General features: G+C 43.5%; 1 protein-coding gene across 1 annotated transcript in view; it reads left to right on the plus strand.

Annotated features, from left to right (window-relative positions):
* Positions 1–382: 382 nt before the first annotated feature.
* LOC108577406 (protein jagged-1) overlaps positions 383–14,822 on the plus strand; it is a 31,513-nt gene continuing 17,073 nt past the window's right edge. The window contains exon 1 of the mRNA XM_017940551.1: positions 383–703. Coding sequence (XP_017796040.1) covers positions 383–703 — 321 coding nt within the window. The remainder of the gene's footprint in view (positions 704–14,822) is intronic.

A 14,822-nucleotide genomic window follows, 5' to 3' on the forward strand; every position in this document is an offset into this window, starting at 1 on the left:
TATACTTTCTCTTCCCCGAGGTTATACGTTTTACGTGATTGATCTGTACAGCTTGGTACCCGAAGACACTCGATTTTCTACGTTTTCGAAGCTTTTCAGCCACATCTGTGGGGTCTCGAAAACACGTAAGTATAACGGGTGTCTCGCGCAAATGGACAAAGCTGTATTTTTAAAGTGGTTCGTGGTAGAAAAGTGTTTCGGAAGAAATTCTACATTTCTGCATTTATAAACAGGACTTCAGAATTTTTCTTCAGAATGTTAATAACCTAATCTAAATTCCCTGGGTCTCGGTATCCCTAAATTTCACTTGGAACGAATTGGCGGATTTTTCAATCGTAAATTTCTCTGATAATGTAATTTAAGTTCGAAGATGGTATTGAATATGTTTTTTTCTGCATTGCAGGCGACAAACGCGAGCGGATTCTTCGAGGTGCAGATCCTCTCGCTGACGAACAACAGGGGCACCCTGGTGGACGGTAGGTGTTGCGGCGGGGGAGGCGATGGCGGAGGAAAAGGTGGATTACCACCGTGCACGACACCGTGTTCGACGGCCTTCTGGCTTTGTCTGAAGGAATATCAGTCGAATGTAACCGCCATCGGCTCATGCAGCTTTGGCAACGTATCTAGTCACGCCCTCGGCCAGAACACCTTCACCCTCAGCGAACCAGGCACCCTGCAACTCCACTTCACCTTCCGATGGACGGTGAGTAAAGTCTCTTCGATAGCGATCTATAAAATTTTATCATTTTTCACCACAGATTTTTGAAGAATCCGGTCGATTTGAAGAAACATTGAATCCGAAGCTGAAAACGAGTTCCGAACGAATCACCCGGTAGTTCCTCGAACCTTGACGTGATTCAGAGGAAATATTTATCCTTGTTTTAAACAAACACACCGGTCCAGCCTCGAATTATCATAACCAGCATAATGATATTTTCTCAAGTGAAAACACCTCGAACGAATTCTACGCCAAATTTTGCATAGTTACTCACCAAAATCCTTCACACTTTGTGATCGCTTCAATTTACCGCATTGTTACTTAACGATAATTAACGAAGGCGACAATTAATTTGAAAATATTAGAAACTAGGAAAATTGCTAAATAAAAAGATAACGATCGTTGAAGGCTTCCTTCGCGACAAACTCGCGCGCTTCCGCCATCAGGACGTCGTCCCTCGCTCGATCCTGACGAGAATCGAGGGAATTCGCTCGGTTGGAGGATGAAAGAGAGTGAATTCCCAGGGGGCCGTTAAATGCAGCCGGTGTTTCGAGACTGCCCCGCTCGGGAAAGATTATATATACCGTATTCAATCACCGGAGACGGTAATGACGGAATTATCCGGCGAAGTGATGAAAGTCAGGCTTTTACCGTTTCTCGACGAGGCCAGGCGCCGCGAAAATCGTTTTATAACCTATTAGACAAGGTTCACCAAGTTCCTCAAGTTCCTGACACGATATTACACACGCTCGCGCGTTATTTCCGTACCTCAACGCTTACCTTCGAAAGAAAGAAGTAAAAAAAGGTGACCACGCTATACATATATATACACACGTGTGTATATATATATATTTGCTTTGCGTGTATTTTTTCAGTGCGCCACCATGGTCGTGTATAATTGAATTAGCTCTGGGGAGCGCTAAATGCTCGAAGAAGAAGCTTGTAGTACAACCTACTATGTCGTTGCGAGAAAAAGAGAAGAAAAATACAGAGTAGAGAGGGGAGAGAGAAAAAAAGAAACAGATCCTTCACGGAAAGGAAGCAATTTAAGGGTCTCTGTTTATGCCCCCTTCGTCGTGTCGAGAGGGTACGGAACGAGGAAAGAGGGAACAACTCTCACTGGACCCACCCTTTGTCGCCCTCGAAGGAACGGAGGACCCTGGCATGGGTCCTTTTAGAGCCTCACGAGCGAGTTATGAAATATACAAACACGCTAGTGCTCTTCAAATAATCCACTGCTGACCTTCTGCTTATGTGTCTGTCCCTCTATGTGTGTGCCTGTGTCTATATGTACTCGGTATATACATATATATGTATAGATGGAGTCGTGGCTCGATTTGGTCCGTTAGGTTCGAACGGAGGACCCTTGACGTGCACGATGTGTATACCTCTTGCACGGGGAAACACGTCGTCATGGTTGTTTCTCAAGGATCCTCCGAGGATCTCCTTCTGGGAGCAGCTCGAAATCGGCCGTTCGCCTCGACGTAATTACGCTCGACAGAGGCCTAACCGATGCCTGGTGACACGTCACGTGGGTGGGATGTTAGCAATCGTTTACTCGAAGCTGGCTGGCCTGTCGCTCCTTGTTCACCAACACTCCGCGACTTACGGCTTTTTAATTACTCCAAGATATACGGCCATGCGCCTCTCGAGTCTCGAGTGCCTCCACGAGGACCTGGCAATAATTGGAAAGCGACTTTTACTCGCTACTGCCATCAACGGAGTTCGTGTATATAGAAGTTCAATGGAGATTGTGTTTTCGTTGGAAACGTGGCATGCGTCTGTTTTCAACTAAGATTTGCTAGGACGATTTATCTATTAATAGGAGGATTTATTTGTTCGTGATTCAGCTGCTGTGTGGATATTTATTGGGAAATTGAAGAATTTTTTCGTATTATCTTGTAAGCTTCGTGTAACTTGGAAATTTCTGTGGGTTTGCTCATCTCTGCGATGCTGTACTGTAGCGTTGCATAACTTTGCAGCGCTGTTAACTCTTTTGGTACAGAACACTCTGGAGTTAAACCTGAGCTATTCCAAACACTGTCGCACACCTTACAATCTTCTTTCTCGTAATCGATGAAAAATCCAAAGGAATTCTTCTGTGCAATTGCACGCAAAACCTTGATACACTTTCCATCGACGATCACGTCAGTTCGAGAAGGAAGTTCCGTAAATACCGGCAGGTTGCCAAAGAGGAAGGATAGACGCGACAGGAAAAAATTTCCTAGTTGGAGGTCAGCCGAAAAGGAAGAAAAAGGAGAGGCAGAGGAACAGGAGGTGTTGCCAAGCGACTGGAACCAAACTGGAATTCTACGTAACGACTCCGCCGATAGAGGAGCAACAGACCGGAAATCCTTTTTGGATTCGATAGCTCTCGCGCGCCCCGCATCGACAAAGGAATCGGTCTAGAAATTTGCGATCAACGCTGCGATACAATGCCTCTAGTGGAAGTCTCTTTTCCAACGGAGCGGCTAAAGTTCTCTCCCCTCTCCCCCGTTGTATTGTTACGAAACTCTCCCGGCCCCGGAGAGAGATTCACTCGGTTGCCTTTCAACGATTTCGAGAATGAGAACAAGAGGCCGCCGTTTAATAGAGCCAGGGGCGGCGCCGCTAAATGAGATTTCGCGCGATCTGAACTCGAAAAGGAACGCCGGTGGTCCCGTTTCATTCTTCACGGAAACCTTCTTACTTGACGTAATTCGCGGCACGAAAGAACGAATTTCCTGCGCGCAACGCTTTATTTTCAATGTTGGTTCTCGAGATGTCGCAAAATTCGTGAAATTTCTATCGGTATTTTGCATATCAAATACTCTAATACCCTAACTTTGCAGTAAAGTTGGAACTTTGAACATCCTAACTTTGCAGTAAACTTAGAACTTTGAACACCCTAACTTTGCAGTAAACTTAGAACTTTGAACACCCTAACTTTGCAGTAAACTTAGAACTTTGAACACCCTAACTTTGCAGTAAACTTAGAACTTTGAATACTCTAACTTTGCAATACTAAAATCTGAAGCGAAAACTGACACAAAATTTCAAAATTATCTAATCACCCTTTGCACTCAATTATCAATTTCCATAATTTATCAAATTGCACCCTCACGGTACTCTCATACCTAACGATATCCATTATCAAACTCAGAGCAACGTAGCGAGAGAATAAATAATCAGGTCTCTCTCATTCTCATTGAATAAAGTAAAAAGGTATAGCTTTCCTAAGCAAACAAGAAAAAAGCAATTTTCCTAAACGTGATCTTTACTAGATCGTCATTCTCACGTCTTGAATTGTGCCATCATAACGATCGCGCCTCGTCCACTTGGAAAACAGTAAAATCAACATTAAACCTCTCTCGGACAATCTTCTTCTTAAGTATTCCATGCACTCCGTAGTTCAGACTGTACGCTCTCCTCCGGCTAATAAGCGCTCGGTACCGGTTCAAGCAAAGAAAGAAACAAACAAGCGTATATATACGCGTATCTGGCACGGCGAGTAATCGTCCTTCGACTTTCTCCGTTTGCGATTTCAATAGCGGCGTAAAGAGGCATACGTAAGAAGGGAATACAGCCGCCTTTTCAGCGGTAGCATAATGGCACAGGAAACGATCAGCGAGATGAGAGTACCGGCGAGCTTTTGCACAATCCTGACCAACGTCTATGTGTGTACCTTCGAGCAGACGCCACGTTTCGCGTCTTTCCTTTCTCCAGCAAACTATCCTCTATCTCTTCTCAACCTATTCGACCATCGTGCCATCGTCTTCTTCATCTTCGTGTTCCTCGGGGCATCTTTGTCTACCACCGTCGTTTTCCCGCTCTTTTCACCAACCAGACCTCGCTCTTTCCCACACTACTCGTGTCCTCTCTTGATACCAGTTGTGACAATAACGTTTCCATTTTCTTCCCGTCGAAGTAACAGCAATTTAAGATGAACTTTGTCGATCGAGTCGAACGAGTTCAACCTAAAATTCCTTTTTTACAGATTTCGCATCGTTGCAATGCCCCAGCACTTACTTAAAATACACCTATCCCCCGATTTACACGGTACTTTATTTACGCGATTTCACTTTTACACGGTTTTCGAAATAACAGCTTTTCAGAAATATAAACTGGTAAAAATAAAAGTTTATGCTGCGCACATATTTGTACAGTCGTTTTTTAGTACCGTTCGTTTGATAACACTGGCATTAAACCAAAAAAACCCTTTTTTGCACACAAAAAGCATTCATATTGTAACGCAAAGTTTGCTGCCGCCGCGGATCTTTCATTGGCGACCGGCTATTTTCGCCTTCATCGATCGCTCGCTCGAAACTAAACCCTGACCCTGAATATTTTTCGTTTCTCATTTTTATTTTATTTTCATTTTACATTTAAAGTAACGAATTTAATTCAATCACTGACTAATTTATGCGCATTTTCTTTTTTCCCCGATTTACACGGTTTTTCATACAAAAAGCCACGATTTTGGGGGACAGGTGTACTTAAAATTTTTCAAATTCAAAATTCGATCACAATGTTGAAAAATCCCCCGTAATCGCCTGATTTTTCTAACTTTTCACCAAAATAGCGAATTTCCTGTCAGACACAAAGATTGAATTACCAGAAACGTTAGGATCAATGGATCCTTCGTTGCAAGTCTCGAAGAGGATGCCCTCACGTCTGTTTATGTTTCGAGATAAAATTCTCAAATTGATTACTCTCGAAACTTTATTATCTCCACTCGTATCTCTGAGAGTTCTCCAGGTCCTTTTGATCGTCGAACACATTAAACGATGAGGAAAGACGCGAATAGGTGGGCCAGTGTCTATTCTTGGCACAATATCCGCGGCTCGTCAGCCACTGATGTGGGCGCCTCTATCAATGATGTGACGTCACAGCTGCCAGGCCCACGTGGACCTTACTAGGCATTGTGTCGACTGAATTAGCGACGTGTTGCTGGCTTGCTCGAGGGTGGCGAGATTGAAAACTGCTGGATGATTCAATTGGCGGTTGTTGAACGAATATAGGCAACAATGTATGTACATCACGAGGTAATGTGGAGATAAATATGTGGGACTGGATGAGGCAAGGTTCTTTGAACTGTTTTTTTGGAAATGAGAATGGTCTTTGATCTTTCTTTACGTCGTCCATGGATGCTTAGAAAAATACGTTTATGTTAGCTAGGAAGAGAATCAGATTCGGTGATTTATAAAAATTATTATCATTGTAATAAGCAGGATGAAGTTCCATTAGTTAATTCATGTACAGTGTGCCGTTGTTAAATAGATAAAGATTATGTCACACGGTGTATTCGTAAAAGTTTCTCAAAAAGCATTTCTAAAGAACGAGATAAACCCTATAAGGAAATCGAACGAATTGCAGAGGCAATTTAGAGGATCGTAGAAATTTACGAGCGGAATATGAAATAAAGTTAAGTTACATCTACGAAACTTGAAGTCTTGGATCAATCTTCAGCGAACGAATAAAATCCAAAAATTCTTAATCGAATCAGAAACACACACGTTCAACGAAAAAGTATCAAGAACCGTTAAAAACAGCAAAACCGCTAATTCACTTAATTGGAAGCTCTGCTTATTGTCGCAGCAATAAAGTCATAAAATAATATAGCAATAAACAGACAAGAATTTTTAATAACAAAATTTTACTGGTAGCAATAAAACTACTGGCTAATTGAATCTTAATCCATGTTCGAGAAAAAACATAAAATATCCTGATAGACGAGAATTTAATCCGATGAATCATATATATTTATCGTGACAAAAATAGAAGATTACACACACACACACACACACAGGGACATCCCTGGTAATCACGAAGAATTTGATTTCGAGGGGGAAAAAAAAGGAAAAAAATCGGAGTTGGTTTAACGTCCCATCGAAGGACAACTCGGATGATCGATGCGACGATTAAGCGGCCGTGTCACGCGTCAAACGGCATCATTCAATTTAGCCGGGTCGCTATTGAGTTCCAAACCGCGGCGTCTTGTAAGTAGATTAGTCCGGCGGCTTTAATCACCTCCGGGAGGGGGACTTTCTCACGCCTTAATAAAGTTCGTCGTTACCAGTTCACCGTGGCTAGAACGCTTAATGGGTAAACGTTGATCGACGTAACTGGAGTACTAGCCTGCTCGGAACGTTCTCGACCCACTCTTCTGACCAAGTCTGTCGCAAACATCGAGTTGCCTCGGAAAATTTCCAGGGATTTTTGACCCTTTCGAGACTGAATTATTTTTTTTAGAATTTCTCAGTTGTCTGGCGATCGTTGTGTCTTTGACGGATGATAAATTCAGATCTATTTTAATTTTGCCATTTGTCAGGAAAGGGTTGAGCAAATAAGTAAATTTTTCTTTACTCTGTAAGATATGTAGGTACACCCGTCCCTCAATTTGCGCGGCACTCTCTTTACGCGGTAAATTATAACACAATTTGCGCGGCCAGAAAATATATTTTCCTAGAAGTTCAGCTATTTGAAATAAATATGTATTTCTAAAACTTATATGTACTAGCTTTTATAGAAGAAATGGACAACCAATATAGAAACCCGCCAGAAGATAGAGTTAGTAAAAGAAAGCACAGAACCAAAGAAAGATTAGTTATAGATTAGTTAATATTAGTTAATGAGTGTAAAATCTTGTTTATATAGTTCCTTATTGTAAGTTTATTGTGTAGTAGTTTGTAATTTAAGGTTAAGTTAAAATTTTTGTAGGCAATACTAGACAATTAAGGAAAGTGAGATCAGCCAAGCACCGATGCTGATTAAATAAGATAAATGGAAAACAAGAACTGTAAACAATAATGTAAAGATCGAGGTCTATTTCTAAGCCAAACGGCTGAAATGAAGATTACATTACTATACTATGTACTAGCTTTTATTTCCAATATTTTTTTCTTTTGCACTGACGATTTTCATTCGCGTAAAACGAATCCACGTGGAACGGATACTCCGCGTAAACCGAGGGACGGGTGTATATCGTTTTTTTCGTCCTCTTTCTGGCAATTTGGAAATTACGCTTTACCAAAAATTTCTTTTCTCTTTTATAGGAATTTCCTTCTCTAAATTTTGTGAAAAATTCTATCTGATAGGCGATGTATCTTCTCTGATTCGCTGTGTCGATGTCATTCTTCCCCTTTTAAATGTACTCTGTACTGTTCCGTATTCTGAAAACGGTAATTGCAACGAATAGAAACTTTCCAAAAACACGTGAAAAAGTAGCGTTTCAGGATATATGTGAACTTCATATATATTCAAGCAGCACCTCCCAGAGAACTCAATATAATCCGCAGGCGTTGAATTTCCCAGGTAATGCCGCTGGCACAATTAGCGTTGGCGTATTAAACAACTCGAAATTAGAAAGACGGAGGAAAATAGGAAGAGAAACCGAATAGACTTTACCCTCCTTTCTCCGTGGCGCGTGATAAATTTCGATAATTATAGCCCCGATGATAGTCCGTGTAATGATAAACGATAGTCTCCTAAACGGTGTTTCGCCAGCGTTAGAGAACGGATAAAAACGGACGAAAATGAAGGAGTTAGTGCGGAGGCACGCCTTCGAATACCCTCGGGGGATCGTTGTGACTCAGGTTCCAACAGGTGTATCCTTTGACTATGATTCTACGTTATTCCTTGCACACTTTTCGGGCACAGATTGGTCCCGAACACTTGGTTCAATCTCTCACAGGGTAAATCTGGGACAGTTGCCCCATCTTGGATAAAGTAGATGTTAAAAACATTCCTGGCATTATTGTTTGCTTAAAAATAAAATTAGTATATTCAAAATTTTATGATTTAGCAAAAAGTGGTCGATAATTTTTTTATATTTAAAATATTTGATCAAAATTCAGTTAAAAACTAAAGTGATGACATTTGGACATCTCTCCAAGCACTCCACACGATTTAGAAAAGAATAGTGAAGAATTACAGTGAAAATTTAATTATTGTAAATGAAGTATTGCAAGCCATTAAGTATAAGTCAAGCGAAAAATACAAAACGTTGAAAATTGCTCTGAATGAAATGTATCCTTTTCAAAAATTTACACTGGATCATTTTAGAGATAAAGGAAGAAATAGGTACATTCTTTTACACCCTGCATATGCTAAAAAGATTCAATTTCTGTCTTCGATCCTTTAGTTCATTCTTCCCCTATCACCCACGCAGGCCCTTCGTTCTTCAAATTGAAAAAAAGAGGGACAAGACAGAGGACGCACAGTGGATCTGCCAATAGAGATATTCTCGTCGCGTCATTTACATTTTAGTGGAAGAGAAGGGTAGGGAGGTCTCTGTTGCCGCGGCCGATTCTAAGCGCGTATAAATCACACGGTGCGGCGCAGATACGGAAGCAGGATCGATTTGTCAAGAGGTGTACGCGAACCGGTCGTTAATCGACCGAACGAACGGCTCCAAAATCGTTCCGCCGGCTCTCGGTCGCCCGCGGGGATCGCAATCAGCCAGCCTGTTGGTCGTCGTGAGCAACGTGAAAGATTTACGTCCGCGTATGAAAAAAACCTCCATCCGCCTTTTTTTCTCTCTCTCTCTCTCTTCAATTCTACGACACGCCTCGCGGATGTCTGCGCTAATGAACGGCGGGGTCTTAGCTGAGGAACTCTAAAAGGGCCAGCAATTAGCGTGGAAATTTTGATGGAACGTCATGTCCAGAGGTTTCACCCTTTTTCCTTAACTTAATTTAACGACACACCATTTATCGAGCACGTCGATTAAAGGCGTCCAGCGGAGTAATACGAGCATCGATTTGTCAACGCTTCCGTTGGAAGAAAAAGCAAGAAGAACACGCTCGTAGAGAGGCATAAAGACCCCCAGAGCTGTTGTATCGTCCATGTCCAAGTGGCCATCGCGTTTCCGCGTTCCCGTTCACTGAATTCAATCTAGATCCCGCCGCATGCCTCGTTAATTTCACACCGGGTCTCCTTTATCCCCGGTCGAATTATTAACCCTTTCGATACGATCGTATTTGCCGAAAAATAATCACGCAGCACGGCTGTAGGTACGAGACGCGTGCATTTACTCATGGGTGTCCAACCTTTCGATTTGCCTAAACCGTACGAAATATATAATACAGTTAGTCGTACATAAGTAACAAAACCTCCTTTATTTTTTAATATTCTTTATTAGAGTGCAATTGAGCCGTGAAAAATATCGCTAAAAATCACATGATAATGTTAAAAGTTTACGATATTGTGCTGTTCGAGGCCACATTGCGGACACGCCTGCATTAAGTAGTTTCACTGGTAACTTGGTAGTCTGATTTAATAAACAAGCATAAATAAAATAATTTTATCGATATTGCATTTCGTTTAATATTAAATTCCATTTCCATTGAGATACCATAACCTGAAAATGTGAGCGCTATTCGTCGGACGACTATATTTTCTCACAGTCGTCCGTAGTAGTGAAAGGGTTAAGCCAACTCTCTGTTCTCCACTAGTTCTTCAATAACCGAAAAATTATTTCTGCCTCCTTCGACTATTTTACATTAACATATTCAAGACACTAAAAGTATAAATAAAATTACTGAACGATAAATCAAGGAAAAATAAAACACCGATAAGTCTAGTCGAAAAAGTATCTCGGTAAATTTTAACCGTAGCTAATAAGAACAGATGAAATGAAGAAGATTAGTAATTAAGGGTTAAGCGAACGAGCGAACGAAACTGCCCTCGTTGACGCGACGGGGGACCCAACCGTAGAATATCCACGTTTACGGCACAGATTTACGCTCGGCGAACTTATTGGTCAGGTGTACGGCGGGTGGACACGCAGCAGCGCAACAACACACAGGTGTACCGTATCGCGTATGCAAATGAACTGTGCTGGGTGGGGAGTAAGAAGAGAGAGAAACTGTCGCCCCGGTTTGGGCAATGCCTCTTGAGCTTGTCTTCTCCCCTCTTCCTTCTCCTCCGTCACGTTCTTCTTCTTCTTCTCTTCCTCCTTCTTCTTCAAGCTTGCAGCCTTTAGGCTGGCTTTAGGTCGTGTGTGAACCCGCTGCGCGGACCGCATACCAAACTCCTCGTTCTCTCCCTCTCTCCTCTTTCCTTGTCCATGCGAGTAGAATCGTTCCTCTTCGTCCTCTTCTTCTTCCCTCGCTAGTTAGCCGGTGTACGAGTCGCTGCCGTTGCCGGCGTGTCTCCCGAACCACGTTTTCTGTTGCCTGTTGTACAGCCTCGATTCTTCGTCGCGACCTCGCGTGCACGTATCACATACACACACACGCGACACACGTGTGTGCGTGTGTATCCTCTGTGTACAATACAACGTGTGTACATACTTACAAAGGAAGAAGAAACGTACGTGTGAGTGTGTGTGTGTGTGTATATAGGTATTGTACGTCGGCGAATTTTAGAGGCAATTTTTGAACAAGGAATGCGGTATCTTCCGCGGATGAATTATGGCCATTATTCTCGGGTGTGTTCGAAGGAGATTGTAATACGAATGTTTAACCGTGTACCGGGATGACTTTATGCAAGGGAAGAGAGTTATAGTGGCAGAATTTGAAGACATCGTAGTAACCACTATGTGAAGAAAAAGAACCTGACGGCACAACTATCGAGAGACATTTTTCTCCACCGAGAGAAGATTTTTCCTTTTTTTCAACAGAAACCAGCAGAAAAACATCGTGACGATATTTTTCAAACGTTCCCTTTCATCCCGTCCCACACGTTCGTCCGCACACCGAAGAGAACAGGCTTCTATACGTGTAAATGGGCGCGAGACCCGCGGCCCGGCTCGTCCCAGAGGCATTTAACACGAGGAATGCCAGGTTCCCCACGATGCAGGTAGATGCACCACTACACCATACCCACCTTCGACATCGCTTCGACTTCTCTCGTAGAGAGCTTGCTCCTCTAGAGCCACACGAACCTGGGGAAACACACCGGGGACATCCTACCAATGGCTTCTCTTGGCCTTGTGCCCCTGAATACTGGCAACCGTTTTCTGCCTAAGGATTCTACTACTGGCGTCCCTTTTGCTTCTCCCTTTTTTCTCTCCCCTGTGTGTGTGTGTGTGTGTGTGTGTGTGTTCGCTTCCTCCTCACGGACACACGTTGTGTTCTTCTATTTTTTTTTCTCTCTTCCTCCGCCTCTTCTCTTCTTCCTTGCAGTCCAACGATCCGGAGGATTTATTAGCCAACCGAGCTAATTGGAAAGCGAGGATTCCAGAACGAAACCTCCCTTCGCTACGTGGAATTCGTGAAATGGAAAGGAAGAACAACCAGCAACCCCTCTGACGCGGCGAGGTCCTACGGAATCGTCCGGCGAAACATCGACTCAGGCTATAGCCGTGCAAATTTATCGTCTCGCGACAGACAACCTCGAGACCGGAGAGGATTGTTGCGCGGGTGATTTAGGGTCAAGGGTAACCACGGCCTGGCGGTGCTCGAAAGCGATCAAAAGTTGGAATTCCACGAGGATTCTTCGACCTCGCCGCGCCTCGCGTTCCTGGGAAATGGCTTTCGTAAGCGATCGGACCGTATGGTTAGGTGTATAGTGTACACTTGGAATGTGCAGCTTTCGGATAGGAACGGAACGTTGGAATTCCAAATGGAAACGAATCCTACGGGGAGAATTAAGAAATTGATCATCAAGTGGAATCGGTGAAACGAACTTCTTTCTTTTTTTTTATTTTGCCTTTCGAACCGACGTATGTAAGTACTTTACGTACGCACATACGATGCTCGAAAGTGTTTCAGTTTTTTGCGTGAAATAATTCGGTGGAAGGCCGGTCGGGAATTGCACGGATCGGATTTAATCGCTGCTACGCCGAAATGATGCGATACGATGAATAATACATCGACGTGATTTTACGTAAGGCGCTTTCACGAAATAAATTGGCGCAATCGCTGTGTAAATCTGATCGCGGGCCCGAAAATTCGTAACGCGTTTACTCGTGTACATACATGTGTGTGTGTGTGTGTACGATTGTATTCCCTTCGAAGGAGAAAGGTAAAAGGGAGAAAACGAACGAACGAACGAGCGATCGTGAGTGCTGGTAAAAACACGTACACAGGATTCGACGTGCAATGACAAGTGCAATTTCTCGTCGACAAATACTTACCTTACCATCCGGCGGATCATAAAGTCTTCGGAGATTTTTACGAAGTAAGCGTGACCCTCTTTTATTTCGCGTTATTGCTACAAAATTTCCTGGAATTCGTCTGAATTTTCCCAAACACCGAGACACACGAGCTTCCGAATTGCCAGTCGTGCTCGAAGAACCTTTTTCGTGCGCACAAAAGGGGGCTAATTGTCCGCGCGGTGCGTTCGTGAGAAAGAAAGAAGGTAAGGAAGAGAAAGCTAGACGAAAGGTCGTTGGAAAAGAAGAAGTGACGGCGAAAGAAATCGAAGAAAAGCATAAACCATTCAAGGCTGGCCGATCGGCGGCGGGCGTGCTGGAGGTTCGCCGCTGCTTAGTACGCGTCCTCACGTACCGCTCGTTCGATCTTTTCCGCGAAACCAAAGACACGTTGCCTGACATAGAGAAGGAGAAGGCGTTCTATTCGGCGTACGTAAGTACCTACGTGCAGTTACCGAGCCACACGATCGACGTGTACGCGTCTACCATCGGGCAACCGAGCGCCACGATGGAACGACAGGCCAGCGCCAGATAGAGGCTCGTCGAACGTTTCTACGTGCTCGCTGTTCCCTGCTTCCGTCGATCCTTTTTGGCTTGGCTAATATCAAAGGTTTCCACCGTTCTATGCACCGCCACCGATGCACAAATCGCCGTAAAAATAACACCGAATCGTCGTGGCTGGTCCGAGAATGTTTGCCTCAAACGAGGCAATCAAACGACCGAAAACGAGCGTATCGACGGAGAGAAGCATCGTCGACGATTAATACCACGTCCCGCAATCACGGGAAATTAATTAATTGGTCCTAAAGGCGTGTTAACGGAATAACATCCGACTTTAATGAATTTCCTACGCCTACAGATCGAACGACCCACGTCCGCTGATCGATCGATGATCGAGAAACCCGGTGGTCGATTCTCGATGAATTTTCCATCCGACGATCCTCTCTCTCTCTCTCCTTCGATCATTTATCACACGCTGTGCTCTTTGAACGCGCTCGAACGAGACGCGTTTTGCCGATGAAAGGGGAAATTCGCTCGTGACGCTGTTTTCTGCGGTAAACCCACGCGAATTCCTAGATTCACCGCTAAGCTAAGCTGGATCTTCTTGGTTGTTTCGTATCGCCGTGGATTTTACTCTTCGTTTTCTTGTTCACAGTGAAAAGACATTTTTAATTAGAATAGATTTCATTATAGCGCTAATAGCGGATCTATGATCATTTGCAAACTGCAGGAGCATTCCATAGCGCCTTACTTTCAAATGAAAAGTAAGTAAAACGTGTCTCAGCTTCGAAAATTAAAAAATTTCTCCTCGATCAAACATTCCAAACTTCACGGCGATACACTCGGCAACACTCCCCCCAAAAATTGATCGCCTGTTTCGATTACGCTAAAGGACACACCTGTGACAGACATCGTATTATACACCTGCGAGCCTGCACTGGCTGTCCGCGAAAAAGGAGCAGCAGTGCCACGAAGACAAAAGATAGAACATAATGGAGTAGCTAAACTCCTGGCGCGCGAGGTTTAATCCTGAATAGCCTTGAGCGGCGAATCCATTTCGACCTGAGATATAGCCCGAATCGATTCTGCTGTCATTTTCTATTTACCATTGATCGAATCACACGGCTCGTTGGCATTTCGAAATTCATCGTACCGTTCCCTCGTCCACCCTTCCCACCTGTACGATTTTCGAACCTTATTCGATCTCGTACCGCAGACGAAAATGTCCGAATAATAGAAATTTTATCTGATCGTAATTCACCCGCTGACTCATATCGATTAAAGACGGCTGGACAATAGGGAACGTCTGCCACGCTTCGCGAGGCTCACAAAGAACGTCTTGCGTGTGGTTGAAAGCCAACGCGACGGACGAACAAATTAGAATATATATTTATACATATGTATATATTTATATTTATACATATGTATATATACGTGTGTATATATGTGCAAAGATATGTATATATATGTACGAGGTGTGAGGGAAAAAAAGGCGAGCATGAAAGTCGCGGGCGTGGGAACGCC

Source organism: Habropoda laboriosa, unplaced genomic scaffold, assembly GCF_001263275.1.
Source record: "Habropoda laboriosa isolate 0110345459 unplaced genomic scaffold, ASM126327v1 scaffold648, whole genome shotgun sequence".
NCBI lineage: Eukaryota > Metazoa > Arthropoda > Insecta > Hymenoptera > Apidae > Habropoda > Habropoda laboriosa.